At 35.0% G+C, this 18,947-nt stretch overlaps 3 protein-coding genes across 3 annotated transcripts in view; 1 reads left to right on the top strand and 2 right to left on the bottom strand.

The window, feature by feature from the left end:
* On the top strand, nt 1-3,590 carry LOC125845693 (leucine-rich repeat receptor-like tyrosine-protein kinase PXC3). Its single transcript, XM_049525235.1, has 2 exons — nt 1-2,467; nt 3,129-3,590. Exons 1-2 carry the CDS (start codon nt 1-3, stop codon nt 3,437-3,439), a joined length of 2,778 nt encoding a protein of 925 aa, XP_049381192.1. The 3' UTR covers nt 3,440-3,590.
* A 6,006-nt stretch (nt 3,591-9,596) lies between these two features.
* LOC125845577 (pentatricopeptide repeat-containing protein At1g31430) lies at nt 9,597-13,015 on the bottom strand. The gene has a single exon (XM_049525112.1). It carries the CDS (start codon nt 13,013-13,015, stop codon nt 11,201-11,203), a length of 1,815 nt encoding a protein of 604 aa, XP_049381069.1. The 3' UTR covers nt 9,597-11,200.
* A 917-nt stretch (nt 13,016-13,932) lies between these two features.
* Nucleotides 13,933-18,947, bottom strand: part of LOC125845692 (COP9 signalosome complex subunit 5a-like) — a 17,913-nt gene continuing 12,898 nt past the window's right edge. Inside the window, exons 2-6 of the mRNA XM_049525234.1 lie at nt 17,061-17,342; nt 16,810-16,957; nt 16,605-16,687; nt 14,457-14,534; nt 13,933-14,362 (exon numbers count right to left, since the gene is read on the bottom strand). Of these exons, the coding sequence (XP_049381191.1) occupies nt 14,273-14,362; nt 14,457-14,534; nt 16,605-16,687; nt 16,810-16,957; nt 17,061-17,342 (681 nt within the window). The 3' untranslated portion in view covers nt 13,933-14,272. The remainder of the gene's footprint in view (nt 14,363-14,456; nt 14,535-16,604; nt 16,688-16,809; nt 16,958-17,060; nt 17,343-18,947) is intronic.

Genomic DNA, 18,947 nt, shown 5'->3' with positions numbered 1-18,947 from the left:
ATGTTTGTCTATCTTCCTTCTATTCTGTACTTGTCTTTCTTTTTACATTTGGTCCTTTCCCAATTGCCCCCAAATCAAATTAGTGCCATGACAAAGGTCTATGATCTGCTTCAGAATGATACTGGTTCTTCTTTTGCATGGAATGGGATTGATAGAAACTCAACCCCATGTTCTTGGAAAGGGATTTCTTGCAATTCTAACAATTCTTCCCTTACCAAAGTTACCTTTTCATTGTTCACTATTTCTAGCTCTGAATTCTTGCCTTTTATTTGTCAAATTGATACTTTGGAGTCTCTTGATGTTTCCCAAAATTTTTTGAGCTCTATCCCAAATGAGTTCATCACTTTTTGTGGGGGGATTAGTGGGTTGAAATTGTTGAACTTTAGTGGGAATAAATTGGAGGGTTTTTTGCCTACTTTCACTGGTTTTGGAAAGTTGGAGTCTTTAGACTTTTCTTTTAATGACTTGAAGGGGAAAGTTGACTTGCAGTTGGATGGATTGAATTCACTCAAGAGTTTGAACCTTAGCTCTAACATGTTTAGTGGTTCAGTTCCTACCAGTCTTGGAAAATTTAATCTTCTGGAGGAGCTTCATCTCTCTGCAAATTCTTTTGAAGGTGAATTCCCCACTCAAATTGTGAACTTTGGCAACTTAACTTTGATTGACCTTTCTCAAAATAATCTATTTGGTGTAATCCCTAATATATTGGGCGAACTTTCCAAATTGCAAGTCTTGATCTTGTCAGCCAATAAATTGAGTGGCACAATCCCACAATCCCTTGTGAATATCAAAACGCTGACACATTTTTCTGCGAATCAGAATGGTTTTGTTGGAAATATACCCTTTGGTATAACCACATACCTGAGGAATTTGGACCTCAGTTTTAACAGATTGAATGGTACAATTCCTCAGGACCTCTTATCTCCACTGAACTTGCAGTTTATTTATCTCACTTGCAATAAGTTAGAGGGACCTGTTCCTTCAAACATGTCGATAAATTTGATCAGGTTGAGATTGGGGCAAAATGCTTTGAATGGATCATTTCCATCTGCTTCCTTTGAAAGCCTTCAAAGTTTGACCTACTTGGAACTGGACAACAACCAGTTAACTGGACCAATTCCTTCTGAATTGGGGAAGTGCCAAAAGCTGGCCCTTTTGAACTTAGCCCAGAATAAGCTGAGTGGTGTTATTCCTGTTGAGTTGGGTGATATTTCTAATCTTCAGGTACTGAGTCTTCAGTCCAATAACCTAGTTGGAGAAATTCCAAGTAACATTTCACAGTTGAACAGATTGCAGAGGCTCAATTTCAGCTGGAATTTGTTGACTGGTTCCATTCCAAGTTCGTTATCAAGTTTGAGAAATCTCACAAACTTGAATTTGCAGGCGAATAATCTAAGTGGTCGAATTCCGGTTGACATTAGTAACTTAAATGTGCTGTTAGAACTCCAACTTGGAGGGAACCAACTCGGTGGGCCTATTCCTGATATGCCTTTGAGTTTACAGATTGCTTTGAATCTGAGTCACAATCTTTTTCAAGGACCTATACCAAGTAGTTTTTCGAGATTGACTTCATTGGAAGTTTTGGATCTCTCTTACAACAGGTTCTCGGGTCAGATTCCAGACTACCTGACGGGAATGAGAGGCTTGACTAGGTTGGTGCTTTCAAACAATCAACTGTCTGGAGTTGTTCCAAAGTTTGAAAACTTTGTCAGTGTTGAGACAGGTGGAAATGGGGATCTGATCTATCCTTCCGCAGTTGCTCCACCACAAGCGGCTGCAAAAAAGAGAACATCAATAGTTGTTGCAGTTGTTGTCCCAATTGCATGTGTAGCAACAATTGCTGTTTTTGTGGTGATTGCTATTTCAACTAACCTGCACCAAACCGAGGTTTGTTGGATCACTGGTGATAGCCTCCACCAGTTTCAAATTAAACTGTCCAAGGCCATGACCGCAATTTGTAGGCCAATTAATGTTATGCAAAGCAACCAGTTCTACACTTACTACAAGGTTATGATGCCTTGTGGTGTGTACTATTGCATCAAGAGAATTAAGAAGAAGAACAGGTCAGTCAGCCTGCATAGCTTGGAAAGGTTCAAACAAGGGCTTGTTAATATTGGCCACCTGAGCAACTACACCATGGCTCCCCTTGCTTGTGTTGTGGAATCTGATACTACATATATAGTTTATGAATACCCTCAACATGGAACACTCTTTGACCTCCTTCACGGAAGATGTGATGACAGTACTTTAGACTGGAAAAGTCGCTTTGACATAGTAGTTGGCATTTGTAGAGGTTTGGCTCTCTTACATGGAGGTTCTCTCTTCAGCGATCAGATCATTCTCTTCCATATTTCATCAAGCAGCATCTTTATGAAACATTTGAACCAACCCTTAATTGGAGATATTGAGCTAGGGAGCACATTTAATTCTTCACAATTTTCTGTAGCAGTGGGATATGTTCCTCCAGGTAAACTGATCCTTCGTTGCTTTTGCGACGATGATGTGATTCAAATCTTAAACAAGTAATTATTGAATGTTCTTTAATTCATGTCTTTACAATCACTCACTTCACTTTGCACACTATTTTACCTACAAGGCAATTCAGAGTCCTTTAGGATTATCAAGAATCCCTTTGTCAGATTCTTCATCAAGAAACTTTATGGTTTGTTGTATCTTGAGAGTTTGAAACCAGAAATTATATCTAATTGGGTAGGATGATAACTACAACACAGAGATATAGCGTCGTCCATAAACCAACACGAACCAACTTTCATTTTCTTAGTTTTTGTTACTTTAAGGACCATTTATAGTTCCTGTTCTTATACTACTACAACAAATACTACAACTACTACACTTGAGTCTCAAATAAGTTGAAATCAGCAGTAGGAAACTTAACTGACTACGTTACTCCATATAGTTAATGTCTTTTAAAGTGGTAAGATCGGGATAGAAGGAAGGGGAAGGAAAGTATTCAATGTGATTGAACTTTACATCTATCGAATTTACGACACCAACTTATTGAATTTCTTTCTCCTTTATGCAGGATACCAGCTTCACTAAATAACAAGTGCTTATTTTCTCTCTGCTTTATAAGTCAATGATTTTTCATGTAATGTTTGTATTTGCAGAATATGCGTATGTGATGAAAGTGACTGAGGCCGGTAATATGTACAGCTTTGGCGTAATAATGCTTGAGCTTCTAACAGGGAAACCAGCAATTAGTGAAGGAACAGAGTTGGCTAAGTGGATAATTCAGCATGAAGATTTGGGTGAAGTTGTTGACAGCAGAGTGAGTGGAAATTCAGTTCAAGTTCATCAACAAATGCTTCTAGTGCTTGAAATTGCTCTGCAATGCTTAAGTGTCTCTCCAAATGAAAGGCCTGATGCCAAAGAACTACTAGAGACTTTGCTAACTTTGGGCCAACAGTTTGGTATTTAATCACACATCGTATAGTACCATTGTATTTCTACCTCATGTTATGTTGCTCAGACTCTTAAAAAAGATGATGTCGGTTGCGTGTTGTATCCCCCAAAGGTAGTGCATTTTGGGATGATCCGACATGGGTGCAACAACATTTTTGGCTAGTCTGAAAAGCTTAGACCTCAATGTCCTTATTATGTAGTTTAAGATTTTTGCACCTCTTAAGAAAGATACTTAATAGCGTCAATCATATGTTTGTCTATACTATCCCATTGGGTGAGAGTAAATTCATTCCACCTTCTTATTGGTTGGGAAGCAGGGGAATAAGAGACTAAGCCTCAATCTGAACAAATTTATCACTCCTTTAGCTTTGCTGGGATCTCACTGATCTATGGTGAGGTGATATCTCCTGCTCCTCCTAAAGAAGTTATAGTTAACACTTATTTGGCTCTAGACATGACTTTACCAACATTGAAAGAAATCTAAAATAACACATAAGAAAACCTAATATCCCTCCACAGAATCACAAAATATTGAAACAGCGCACAACATATTAGAAGTATAGATTCCATTAAGACATTGGTCCATGACTCACAAGAAAATCAATGCTTTGATATCAAGTTTACACACCCTAACTAGGTGCTAGCGATTTGTTTAATATTCTCTTCTTATAATGCTAAATAATGCTTAAGTAAATCTTTTGTCTACTCTAAGGTGTCTTAGACATATAGCTGATACTAGCTGGCTGAAATTATGTCTTGGGCTTGGTATGCTCTCATTAGGACAAACATTTGCTCTAGAAAAAGACCTAGCGTTTGGCCATGATTTTTTCTCTCTTTTTCAGCTCCGTAAAACACGTTGGTCCATAAAATTTTGAAAAAATCCGGAATTCAACTCGGAATCATAGGAATTTGAAAATACTGTTGTTTTCACTCCAAACTACTCACAAAAATTCAAAAACAACTTCAATTTGTATCCATGGCCAAACCCAACTCCAATTTTCAAGAATCATTTTTCACTTTGAAAACAAAAACTACTTTTTTCAAATACTCACAATTCTCATGGTCAAACGGCCCCCTAATGGCTTAGCTAGACAAGGCTATTTCCTTGTTAGCACCTTAATGTTACAGTTCTCAGTCATTTTATTTTTTTGGTACATTGGAAAGTACTTATTAAAAATCCTAGAATCTTTCATAAGCAACATTACCTAAATCAGCCAAGAGCAAAAACTCCATTTCCTTGATTGCATTTCCCAAACTAGCAAATCTTCGTGTCAGTGACCTTCATTAGCCAGGAAATCAACATGTGACAGTTCTTGGTCATATGCACATTGCACAAGGTAGAAAAGAGTATACAGTGTGTGCATCATATACCTGCATTAATAAAGATTAAATGACACAATGCAACTTCAGAAACCAGCCCAAAACTGAGAATCAACGAGATATCCCTCTATCCATGAGTATCTATTCTATCAATAAATGTAGGGGATCTCTCTATACATATAAATTTCATTTATGTAAAATGGTATGATCGACTTATCAATCAGCTACATGGGATTTCTGTTGGATGAAATCTTTTGTGAAGCTTGTCAAGAAAGTTTTATTCACCGAAACCACATCTTATGCATCCTTTTGCAGCCGAATTTGTTATTCCTCGATTGATGAAGAACAGATCAACATTGACTTGGAAGAATATTTCAAAAGAAGAAAACGTGTTATAAGTGAGGTTGAACACTGAACATGAAAACCAGATTACATGATTATATTTGAAAAATGACATGATTATATTTGAAAAATGAGAAACCAGTAAAATAACACAGCAAGTGACTCAAAACTTGTCGCCAAGAAGCAGTAAGAGGTATATACAATAATTTTATATGTACAAAATCATTTAGAAGCTGAAAAGTTTTGCATTTCTCTTTACACTAAAGGTTCAACTGAAACAAAAAAAGATTTTTAAATACTCCTTATATCTGATATTTTCCTTTCAACAATGAAAACAACCTTCTATTCTGTCTCATTCCAAATTGCCAAGAAAATGCAAAATGATGTTGCCTCTGAAACTCATTCCCTTCAGCTCTTATGTAATCTCCAGCTTGGAATTTTGTCCATCACAGGTTCTCAATTACACCCCACTATGGCTGGCAACGGGACCGGAACCGGGACTACCGGATCGGGACGGACCGGAACCGGTAATTCCAGAAAAAAATGAGTTTACCGTCCTGTCCCGGACCGGACCGGAAACCGGGTCCCAACGGTTATAATTAAAAAAAAAATTATTAAAATTAAAAAATTAAGAACAATACTCAAATAATATTAAAACTTTTATAATTTTAAAGTAAAAATTTGAACTTTTAAAGTTTTAAATACAAACTTTCAAACTTTAAAAGTATAAAAGTTTAAATTTCACACTTTAAAAGTTTAAAAATTTAAATTCAAACTTTAAAACTATAAAACTATAAAACTATAAAAGTTTAAATTTCACACTTTAAAAGTATAAAAGTTTAAATTTCACACTTTAAAAGTTTGAAAATTTAAATTCAAACTTTAAAAGTATAAAAGTTTAAATTTCACACTTTAAAAGTTTAAAAATTTAAATTCAAACTTTAAAACTATAAAACTATAAATTTGACACTTTAAATTTTAAAAGTTTAAAAATTTAAATTCAAACTTTAAAACTATAAAAGTTTAAATTTCACACTTTAAATTTTAAAAGTTTAAAAATTTAAATTCAAACTTTAAAAGTTTAAATTTCACACTTTAAAAGTTAAATTTAAAGACAATAATAATAAAAAAATTAAGGCGAGTAGCCTATACTTTTATTAATATTAATTAAATAGTACAAGTTGAGTTACAAATTATTAGTAGAGTATTAAAAAATCTAATCTACACAACCACCTTCTAGGAAAGGTTCTGTTTGAATTAGACCTCGAATTATGATACTCATACTAATAGACATTTAAATTTAATAGTTAATGCTACCAAAGAAATTTTTTTTAAAATCATTTAACATTTCTCTAGTAACATGCTTTGAAATTGGTTGATTAGCTAGTTCCTCCATTGCATCAATGCCGTCGTCACTAAAATCTTGCATTATTTCATCAACGTCATTTTCAAATTTGGTCGGTAAAGGTGGACGACCATAGCCCCTTTTCTCGCCATTAATCCAATCTCTAAATAGTACCGATATCTCCAAGCTATCTGCTGCTAATGAATATCTATGCTCTCCAATTTGAAATCTTGTTGCACTAAAAGCGTCTTCCGAAGCTACTGAAGATGCTTGAATAAATAACACATCTCGAGCAACCGGTTGAAGTTTTGGAAATCTCTGGCCGCGATTGCTCCACCATTCTAGAAAATCAATAGTAGTAGGTTCTGTATTTTGATTAATATATGCATCAAAATCATTTCTATCATTATGAGAAAGTTCAAGAATACAATCTACCATATCATCAATATCATCTTCATTATTATATCTATTCCTAGAACTTTGAGGCTCTTCATTATGTACTACATTCATTATATTAGAATTATACAAGTTATACAATTTTCTAGCTTCAATTTTTATCCTTAACATCTTGACAATATGTGTTTCATCATCTTCACTATCAATATCCAAATTAAAATATATTTTATCAACCATTCGTAATGCACCTTCATCTTTGTAATGTGGATTTAACAAACAAGCAGTTAAATAAATTTGAGGAATAAGAATAAAATATTTTTAAAATTTTTCAATCATGTTCTTAACAGATTCTTCAAATCTTGGTTTATTTTTGAATTTATAAAATTTACTAGAAATAGCACAAATATTAGGTAAAACAGAGCAAATAGTTGGATAATAAAGTGCAGATATTTTTTTTGTAGTTGAATAAAAAACTTTTAAGAATTCTATAAGTTCTTTTATGTCATTCCAATCATTATAATCAAGTCTATATGTCATATTTGAATTATGAGCATTCCAAACCATTTGTAAAGGTTTCCTATATTCATAAGCGACTTCAAGCATTTCATATAAAGAATTTCATCTAGTACACACTGATTCTGGAATTTTTCTAGGTGGAAGATTAAATTCACGACAACGATTTTCAAAATCTCTACGTCTAGACTTAACTTGACATTTAAAAATAAAATGACGTGCATTTTCAATTTTTATGCAACCATCATTATACATTGCTATACCATCTCTAACAATCAAATTATATATGTGTGCAACACACCTAATATGAAAACCATCAATATAAATAGGGCAAAGAGACGGTTTTAGTATTTTGACAACAGTTCTATTATTAGAAGCATTATCTAATGTGACACTACTTATTTTATCACAAATTCTATAGTTTTGTAAAACATCTATAATCGTTTGAGCTATATAACTATTGGTTTTATGCATTTCACAACATTTATAACCTAAAATTCTTTTTTGCAAAGTTCAATTTTCATCAATCCAATGTGCAGTAATAGTGAAATAATCATTACGATTTACACTACAGCCCATATCAGAAGTAATAGCTATTTTACAATTATTATAATAAAATAAACAACGAAGATATTGAAAATGTTGAGCTTGATAATCAAAGATAGCCTTTTTAATTGTACTTCTAGTAAAACCTTTAAAATGTGGATTATACACAATTTGAATATAATGAATAAAATCAGGATTTTCAGCAAAACTAAATGGCAAACCCATAACAACAATCATTTTAGCTAATTCTTCAAGGTTTTTTTCTCTACTATATGACCGTTGTATACTAGAACCAGAAACATTAGAAGGATTTAATTGTGTTTGGACCATATTAGAGCCCTCTATTCCTACATTTTCAGGAAAGGTGGTACCATTCTTTTTAGTTTTGGCTACAATTTAGCATGCAAAAATTCATTTTAACAACATGACATTAAATGATTACTCAAATGTCCCGTCCCACCTTGTTTTCCTACAGTTTTATGATTCATTTTATGTTTACATTTATTACAAATAGTTTGTGTTTTATCTTCATTCTGAGTCATAAATTGCCACACAACTGATTTTTTAGTGCGTTCTACCTTAGTCCTAGGATGCACGGGAAGAACGGGAGCAGGACAACGAAAGGGAGCGGGAGCCGGGAAAGAGGGATTGGGAGTGGGACTAGTAGCTGACGGTGGCTCAGTTTCATCATCATCATATTCATCAACATTATTATCAAAACTATCAATATAATCATTAACATCATGTTCATCATCTTCAGGTAATTCCTCATCAAAATTACCAAACCTTCTTTGTAAATGTTCATGATAAGGATCTAATCCACTATTACTATCAATATTAAAAACAGTTTCATCAACATGCGTATAATCATTCGTATTTATTCTTAATTGAGAAGTTTTTTTAGTTTTAGATTGAAAAGTACTATCGGTTTTTTTTTTCTTGGATTTTGAGCTCCATAAATTAGTGATCGAATCAACTATGGTTGTTTTACCCTTGTCAACATTGTTTTTACCGAAATTCATATTCAAATATAAAAAAGTGAGTAAATTATATATAATACGAAAATATAATGCAAAGTTTTAAACAAATAAATAACTAAATAAGTAGAGACTAATTACTCACAAAATAAATAATTAAATGCAAACAAACAAATAACTAAATGAAAAGTGAGTTGAAACGAATGTACCAAATGTCTACTAAAAAAGTAGACATTTATGACCGGAAGCCGAAAATTGAAAGTTGAATTTTGAAGCTCCAATTTTCAAAGACCAAATTCGTAATTTTAACGAAAATAAGAGATTAGAGAGTAGAGACTAGAGACAGTAGAAGATATTTTTGTGAGTGAAAAGAATGAAAGATTGGGGGTATTTATAGTTTAAAAAAAGGATGAAAATGTAGTTTTTAGAAGGTTGGGGTATTAAAAAAAGTTTGGGGGATAGGGAGGTGTAAAGGGGAGTTATGGGGGTGAAAGACCCGTTGGTGGGCCCAAAACCCGTTGCCCAACGGCTATATAAATTTAAGATTTAAAAAAAAACAAAAACGAACCGGACCGAAACGGAACGAACCGGGACTAACCGGTAAATCCCGGTTTCCGTCCCGTTACCCCTCCCGGACCCGCGTAATACCGGATCTAACCGGTACAAGCCGGAACCGAGACGGAACCGGTAACGGACCGGAACCAGCACCTCCCAGTACGTTGCCAGACTTACACCCCACAGACAGCGCATCATGGAACCAGCTTAGGTCGTTGTGACTTCTATCCATCTCCTTTGGCATTCCTACAGTTGTTTATGCAATTGTGCCAGAGGTCAGATCACAGGAAGACCTTATCCTTGGGTCTGCACAATTTCTCAATTTGATGTAGAGTGGAAAGTGCCATGAATACTTTCCACAGAAAATCTTTCTCTAGATCTGCATCATCAGAATATAGCCAAAACTTCCAGTATAAGCATGACTTTAATTCCATCTCTTCTGCTGTCATTTATTGTCTTGAATCTTTCTCATGAGATTTTATTGATTTTCATAAATCTGCTGAGAACTGAAGGATTTCTAAATGATGATTATCACGGTGTCATTATACTTGAAAGGCAGATGTACTCACACCCCCATACAAACCACTAATACAAAAGTTATGTCATCTTCTATCTGGGACTAGCAAGAATGTTTTGGAGCTTCTTTTAGCAGGATGAGCCTCCGTTTGGTATCTTAAAACCTCTTCCAAATGATCGCATACCTCAAGCCTAAGTTCTATAGACCCTGTGAGGATTCATCTCTAAGGTCTTCACAGCAGCATGCAAGGCTCATATATAGGACTTCTTGATATATTTGCAAGTTGAATTCAGCGAACCCAAACGGGCTCTAAGCAGGTCAGGAATTAACTAGAAGCATGTCAACATTTTGCAAAACCCTTTCAACAGACTCACGAGTACAAAGGTAACTAGTCCAGGAATAAAAGCTTACATTTGGCTACCACATAAGTCCCTCTATTGATTAGAGTTTAGAATTATAAGCAGCATCCTTCATGTTAATCACTAGTTTTCCAGCATATTAGCAGCACACGGATGCTTCTTTTCATTAGGTATAAAACAGTTAGAACAGTCAGATATGTCAATCCAAATACAGCTAACCTCCTTTTACAAACCCACTCACATTCCCCTTCTAACACCTGCGGTGGACAGCCAATTTCCTTCCTCTGCATACTCTGATATTTCACACAGCTTACTGGCAACTACTTTCTCTGGTTCAAGATGTTTATGAACTCAGTAGGAAGCAAGTATCAATCCAGATAATCCCAAGACATCACCCTTCTCACCCAACCGCTGAGGAAAAACATCTGCTTCAACCACCCATCCGACTCTTCCTGACATATCAGCAATGCTGACCACTGACCCATATTCTCTGTCCATCAACTCAAACCTTTTGAAGACCATCATTAACCAATGCAGTCGCAAGCAAACCAGATTGCTAGAAAGGAAAGACTTCATGTTTGTAACCACTCTGCAGTGGAAATGTAATAGCGCTGGAGCTTTTTCACCCATCTTTGCGGACCATCTCGCTTGTGGTACTCCTGTATGGAGTAAATAGAGCACCAAATTGGATGTTCAATAAATTGACCACATCCAAGAGATCAAAAGTTTTCTCATAAACGCAAGATGAAAAAGAAGTACCATGAAAAGACTGAATCAAGTCTAATGAGAAAGAAGATCAAGTCATAAATCACCTGAACCTTTCTACTGTCAGAAACTTGTATGAACTTGCACCTAGAAGTAGCTAAGAGATGCTACCAAACAAATATCATATTTCATTTCAAGTGGATTAATGTCCAACAATGAACTCGTGCACATTTCCACTGATATCAATTGAACTGCATCCAGGTGACTTCTTAACACCTAAATCCCTCATAGTTCCTCTGACCTTTAATACATCTTCCCATCTGCCAGCAGATGCATAGGTGTTTGCCAGAAGTGTATGAGTGCTAGAATCATAAGATTCAATCTCCATGAGCAGTTCAGCCACACGTTCACCAACATCAACATTGCCGTAAATTCTGCAGGCACTGAGCAAAGCCCCGTATATTGGAACTATAATCTCATTGTCTCTATTGGGTATCTGAGATATCATTACTTCAGCTTCACTTAGGAGCCCAGCACGACCAAGTAGGTCTATCAAACAACCATAATGTTCTAATTTTGGCTGAATTGCATGAATCCTACTCATTGCATGGAAATACTTGCGGCCTTCTTCTACCAAGCCCCCATGGCTACATGCACTTAACACTCCAATATAAGTGATATCATCAGGGCGAAATCCAGCTTGTTCCATTTCTGAGAACAGTTCTAGTGCCTTCCTAGTGTTCCCGCTCATGGCTAGAGCACAAATAATTGAAGTCCAAGATGCAGTATCTTTCTCTTCTAATTCATCAAATATTTCCATCGATTTTTCTATACAACCACACTTTGCATACATCTCTATAAGGGCAGTACCAACAACGGCAGTAACAGTTATTCTGTTTTCCTTCATGTAATCATGAATCCATTCCCCTTGCTGCAGGGCTCCTAACTGAGCACAACCAGTGAGAAGAGCAACCAGTGTGTATTTGTCAGGTTTAATCCCCTCCATTTGCATCGAACGAAATAGGTCCATTGCATCATCAACACGATTGAATTGCACATACCCATTAATCATAGTTGTCCACAGAACTAGATCCCTTACTGGACTCCTCTCAAAAAGCTTTCTAGCTTCATCCAATTGACCACTATTAACATACCCCGACACCATACTAGTCCAACATATCACATTTTTCATTGGCATATCATCAAATATCTCCCTAGCCACCATCAAACATCCACACTTACAATACATATCTACCAATGCATTCCCAATAATAAGGCTGAACTCAAGCTCTTCAACAACATATCCATGAATTTCTCTACCAAGTTCCAAGCTTTTCAACGCAGCGCAAGCTGACAAAGTACTCACAACTGTAGCTTCATCAGGCCTAACACCATTTTCCTCCCTCATCTTCTTGTAAACCACAACAGCATCCCGAAACCTACCACATCTAACAAATCCAGAAATCAATATATTCCAAGCAACCGAATCTCTCTGAGGCATTTCATCAAACACCTTGTTCAAACTCTCCACATAACCAAACAAACCATACATATCCATAACAGAATTACCCACATAGTTATCAAACAAAACACCAGATTTCAAGACATACCCATGAATCTTTTCACCTCCTTTCACCATTTTCAACTCACCAATAGCTTTAAACACAAATGGGTAAGTAAAATTATCAGGAAACAAGCCATGTATTCTTAATTCATCAAACAAGAAAAGGGGTTTCTTGAATTGACCCGTTTTCACATACCCTTTAATCATTACATTGTACATAAACAATGTTCGGTTCTCACAGCAACTAAAGATTTTCTTGGCGTAATTAAAGTCTGTATCATCATGAGTGGTAAAAGCTAATAGCTTGTGTAAAATGCCAATGTGTTTGTGGAAATTGAGAATGATAACTTGGGCATGGATTTGTTTGAGTTTTGTAATGGATTTGCAAGTCTTAAGAAGCTCAAAGCAAGTTTTAGTTTCAAGTGTATTAGAAATTGACCTAATTGAAGACATTATATTATAGGATTTAGGGAATAGAACACAGGTTGCAAAAGAACCAACTTTTTTCAATAAATAGAAAGGTATAAAAATATTGAATAATTATGTATATTATACATTACTCCCTCCGTCCACTTTTAATTGTCATAATTTTCTTTTTTAGAGTCAAACAATAATAACTTTGACTAACATTTTACGATGTATTTTTTCATCATATTGATAAGCAAAAAAATTGAAATTTATAGTACTTTTTGTATAATTTTTGAATATCTAAATTTTTTGTTTAAAATATTGAATTAATGTAATCTAATTTAACTTTGAAAATTAATCAAATTGACTTTCAAAAAGTGTAACATGACAATTAAAAGTGACAGAAGGAGTAATATAAAGGCAAATGATGGTTTAGTAAATTATACTCAAATTGATATGGCTACGACTATGGTCAATATTTATTCAATTACCGTAGTTCGAATTTTGAGTTTGTTATCCGATTTAACTCAGATTTGTTTATAAATGCCTTTCATGCAATATTATACAAGGTCAATACATTATATATTCTTCTACTTTGAATATGAACATGTCCACAATCATACAATGGAGAAAAGTAGCCAATAACTCCAAAAGTTACATATTCAAAGCTTGAACTCAAAACGGTCGTCCATTGCTATTAGCCAACTACTCCAAAGGTTCAGGGGCTGGAGGTCAAGAGAGGAATATCCATCTTTATACTCCTTCCGTTCCATAATAAATGGACATCTTACTAAAAATATTTGTCTCATATATTACTTGATCACTTATTAAATCAAGATAAAATTAATTAAAATTTTCCTATTTTACCCCTATGGTTAATATAGCATTTAGAAAGTTTAAACAAATTTTGAAGATCTAAGAATTTCTTTTTTCAAGAGATTAATCAATATGAACAAAGTGCAAAATAGTAAAGTTGATCAATCTATTAATGATTTCTTAATCACCCTGTAAAATAGAAAATGTCGATCTAATACAAGATGGAGGTAGTACCATTCCTAAAAAGGATGGTTCATGATTTACAGAACTTCTCCAAGTAACAAAAGAAAGGTAGACAAGGAAAAGAACTAGTGAAAGATTTGGCAAAATCTTCAAAACATTAAACAGCAATGATAATTTATATGTGGGGTGGCCATCTTAAACTTTCACCTCTTTGGACCTACATATAATAGAGTCAAAGCTGCATGTTAACTGCAAAAGAAACCTAGAAACAGATCTACATCTGGACTAATAGGATGAAACTTTTCAGGTTTCGATCATGGGCTCTGGATCAGAGGGTTCCGTCTGCGACTTGCCTGACTTACAAACGCTATTGAAAAGAATGTCTTTAATAACCTGAAAACCAAGGATAAATACATCCGACTGTCAAATCATTGCTGGATATTCAAAGAATGATATGCAACTAATGTAAGAATACAACAGTGTATACCTGAGACATTAAGCCATGAACTTGCTCGACAGTAATCTTAGCACTATCACGTGTAATCTTAGCAAGCTGAGATTCTTCCTGCAAGTCAAAGGACCAACACGTTTAGTACCATGCATGTTGTATTCTGCAATTTACTGAAGCAAGTAAAGTAAGGAAGATAAAAAAATAAAGGACAAAAGACTACAGAAAATTGAAGTAAAAATATGATAGCATTCAATGCATAGTCTGGAGTTGCAGGTCAAGACTAGGTAATTATGGCATAATCAAGCCCAATAGCGCAAATACAAATAGTGAAGTGAAACACTATGGCACATCATTACCTACCGCAGTAAATTACTGATGTTATGCTTCACAAAACATACATGAAAAGGGTATTGAAGTACCAAGAAAGCGAAAGGCTTCACCTTGGTACTTCTATCAAGCTCATCCCTTTCTACAAGTACCCACAATTACTCTACTTCTTCTCGTACCCACTATCTATAACAAACCTCTCACATTTCTTTATTGGGGCATTGTGCATCCCCTCTTCACATATCCAAACCATCTCAATCTCACTTCCCTGATCTTGTCCACCAATAAAGGTAACATGTAACAAATGGACGAAGTAGAAGATACTACCCAAGTACCTAACAAGAATACTGCTAGTAGGAGAAATGGGGACTAGCCCCCTCGCCTCACCCACCTAAAGGTGCTATAACACTACTAACCTTCTACCTTAATTTTCAACATCCTAACTTTCCTTTCTAGGATCAGGTCCACATTAAGCCGGAAGTGTGCTATGTCCAGCGAAGTCATCTATACCCCTGTACTTCTTTGTCCTGCCTCTAGCACTCCTGACATCCGCTATAACCAACCTCTCACGCCTCTCGGATTCTGTAACTTCCACCACCACTAATTTTGAACAAAATGGTTACATGCCTACTAAAATAGGCTTTGGAAATGGGGGGAATAGAAATGGTTGGTTTAATTGTTTTTGGGATCTACTTTCCTCTGTATAAATATTGCATGTGCAAAGGGAAGTGGAAAGAACACATGAAGACTGAAAACCAGTGCCCAAGGCACAAGACTGGTTTACCAAATAAGTAATCACAAAGTTTATCCTCAAAATTTCACTAGGTTAGTTGCTACCATAATCATAGGGTTTTTGTTTTCCACTCATTTGCCTTTGACCGCTTTCTCATCACTTATATGTGTCTGCTCCCCCCTCCTACCCCCCAAAGAAAAATCTCAAACCCCTAATGTAACGACGAAAACACAGGCACCTGTTGGTATTAAACAAAGAAGTTCAATAACGATGGCAGGTCCCCTCTTTTACACCTAGATCTGGTTCACAGATCCAAAATTTGGCAAGTGATTATTTTTCACCACTCTTACCTGACAAAAGTCTTTATTACACAGGTTTACTATAATAGAGGGCCAAGCCATTCATAGCTAAGATGAGATCATATTGACACATTATCATAATGAACTAGTTTTTTATTAGGGATGTTATTTCACACACATTCACATGGGAATGAGACTTTTCTCTGTCCACTATACCTTTCTTCAATATCTTCTGTTAAAGTAGAAAGAGAACTCTTCATTCATACAATCTTGGCCATTTCTCCATCTCATAAGAGCTTCAAGCACAAGCTATTGCTAAGAGTTGTATGAACCTAATCCATAATCAAATCGATTTTCTTCTTGTATTGCATAACTTTCTCCTAGTTGAACTTCATAAGCACGAATTAGGTGTTCCAGTATATACGGTTTTGCAAACTCTCACCATTTAAAAGAGAAGAGAAAAATCAACATGTACAATTGGAGGCAAATTTATATTTAGTTCCCTTTGTATATCCTTGCACATTTTAATTGTAAGCAGTTTCATAGCCCAGCAAAATATAATCAAGAGGCCTAGTATGCTATAAGCTACAAAGTTCCAAAAACAGCCACTCTGTGAGCACAAAATATTACCTAGGTTCATAATGTCTAAATAGGAATCACATGTCAAAAAGATTCAAAGATAATGGTTCAACAAACACAAGACTTAAGAACTGTCAAACTAATGTTCTCTTTTTTCAATTGGTCAAACTAATATTATCAAACAAAGAGATAGACTTGTAAGTTAGAGTATGCATTGTCAAGACTTGAGAGAAAACAAAAAAATACCTCCTTCTTCCTTTGAGGGGCTGCCACTAAGGGCCCAAAACGTGAATGGGGCAGTTGATTTTCAGCTTGCTCCAACTTTTCAGCTGCATGAGTTAATGGGATCAACTAATTTTGAGGTGTTTCAATATTGTGTAAACTCATGTCCAGGCATCAAATCATTATGATGATAAAAAAAAGTGGAAAAGGTAGGCAACAATGATATTACCAAGATCAGATATCTGTCCAGCAACATAGTCTCCATTTCCAAGCAAAGGAGAAGAAGAAAGTGTGTTCACCCAATATTTGTTCCAAAGTAGGTCCAAGAGATGGCAATCGAGAGAGGACTTAAAATACGTAACATCCAATGAATAATACTGCAAATTAAGAGAAAAGTTGGTGAGTTAACAGTCAAGAGTAAAGCTGAAGTCCTAGATTTAACATAAATGTGAGTGCATGCGCTCATGCCAATAAGCTGACCTGCTTGCAATGTACTCCAAAGTCTTCGATTTTGTTCAAAGGAATGGTCTGGTACTCTGAGATAGGGTCATCTGGAGGCTTATATCCTTCAGGATATGTTCGAAAGGCACCAATCTCAACTTTTCCAGCAGAAACAGTTCTTGTTGGATCAATAACAACTGCAAGAAAGGGCTCCTGATACTGCTGGTTAAGCATTTGTGTAGTTACATCAATGCCAGAGAGCCAGCATCCATAGCCAGGATGAGAATGGTACCACCCGACCACATTCTCCAGCCGACCAGCCTATACCATAATGTCTTAGTAAGAGAATGGTCTGAACAAACTACTGGGACAAGCACACTCCAATTCAGAAAACCAATCCACACACAATGTATAAATCCTATATAACATTGTCTACAGATAAAGTATAATCAGCTCAAAAGAATTTCTAGGTGCAGCAAGATTGAATTTTGTGACTTGAGGAAGATTTTTGACCTGAAGTTACTAACTACTAATGTTATACATATGTACAATATATATAGAGACTCCAAGACTATGATTATAAAAACACACATGAAGCAATAGATCAACCGAAAGAATTCACTTTTTGCTAATGATTCTAAAAATTTACATACGAAACTTGATTTTCTTTCCACGAGGCTCAAACAGGGCCGTCTTAACCCCTAGGCCACTAAAGCCATCGCTTGGGGCCCCATATTTTTTGGGGGGCCCTATTTTTTAGAAAAAAAAATTACTTATTTTTTTTTAAAAAAATTATATGTACTATGGGTGCTATGATTTCTATTTTCTACTAAGAAAATTGCATATGAGTTGAATATATAGTGTAGATAAAGCTATTTTTTCACTTCAAAATAAATTTGAACCAATTGAAGCATATGATTTTTTTTTTTATGATTTCTTATTTAGTGGTAACTTGAGATCACTAGATGATGAAAATTCAAAAAAATATTGTCTTGACCCTAAACTTTCTCTAACCCATAATAGTTATCCTAATATTGATGGTTTATTTATTTTTTGAATTAAAAGTGTTAATAAGAAATAATTCAAGTAGAAGATATTGATCTAAAGAAAGTATTCAATCAAATAAAAAGACTTGATTCTTTTCAAAATACACACATTGCTTACAAAATAGTGTTAATAGGTCATGTAACTTGCCTTGGCCGAAAGAAGTTTTTCGAAACTAAAGTTGATTAAATCTTATTTAAGATCAACAATGTCTCAAGAGATATTGAATGTATTAGCTATATTATCCATTGAAAAAGAATTATTAAAACAAATCGATTATAAAATAGTAACTGATGACTTCACATCTAAAAAAGCTAGAAAAGTAGATTTTAAACTAAAGTATTTATGATGAAAAAAAAAATATTAGGGCCCCTCTCTTGAGTTTCGCTTTAGGCCCCCAATCTTGTTGAGTCGGCCCTGCGCTAGACACTGTCTAGTGGTAAAAAAAAAAAGAGTTGATAAGGAATCTTTAGTACCTGTTTGGATTTGTTGGATATTTGTCATGAGTTTCTTAATATAAATATGTTTTTTCTACAAGGAAAACATAAAGTATTCATATTTGTCTAATCCTTTCTCGTAAGAAAAAGCTTAAGACTCCATAAACAAACGCTCGTTCCTTCTAACGTAATCAACATTCACAATGTAGTTCTAGAGACTTTAAGAGTTTTTGTTAGGGAAGAGAATTTGTGGGACACAAGTGATACGTGAACCTCTTTGTATTCTAGTGAATTGGGTGATATTATTTCTCTCTATATTTTGTACTCTCATATTTATACAGTGGATTGCTCATCTCCTTTGAAGACGTAGGTCGATTGACCGAACCACGTTAAATCTTTGTGTCATATGATATATTTCTCGTTTGTCTTCTTACTCGAGGTCATA

The sequence above is a fragment of the Solanum stenotomum genome, chromosome 11 (assembly GCF_019186545.1).
Source record: "Solanum stenotomum isolate F172 chromosome 11, ASM1918654v1, whole genome shotgun sequence".
In the NCBI taxonomy this organism is placed as follows: Eukaryota; Viridiplantae; Streptophyta; class Magnoliopsida; order Solanales; family Solanaceae; genus Solanum; species Solanum stenotomum.
This window is presented reverse-complemented; position numbering and strand designations above follow the sequence as displayed.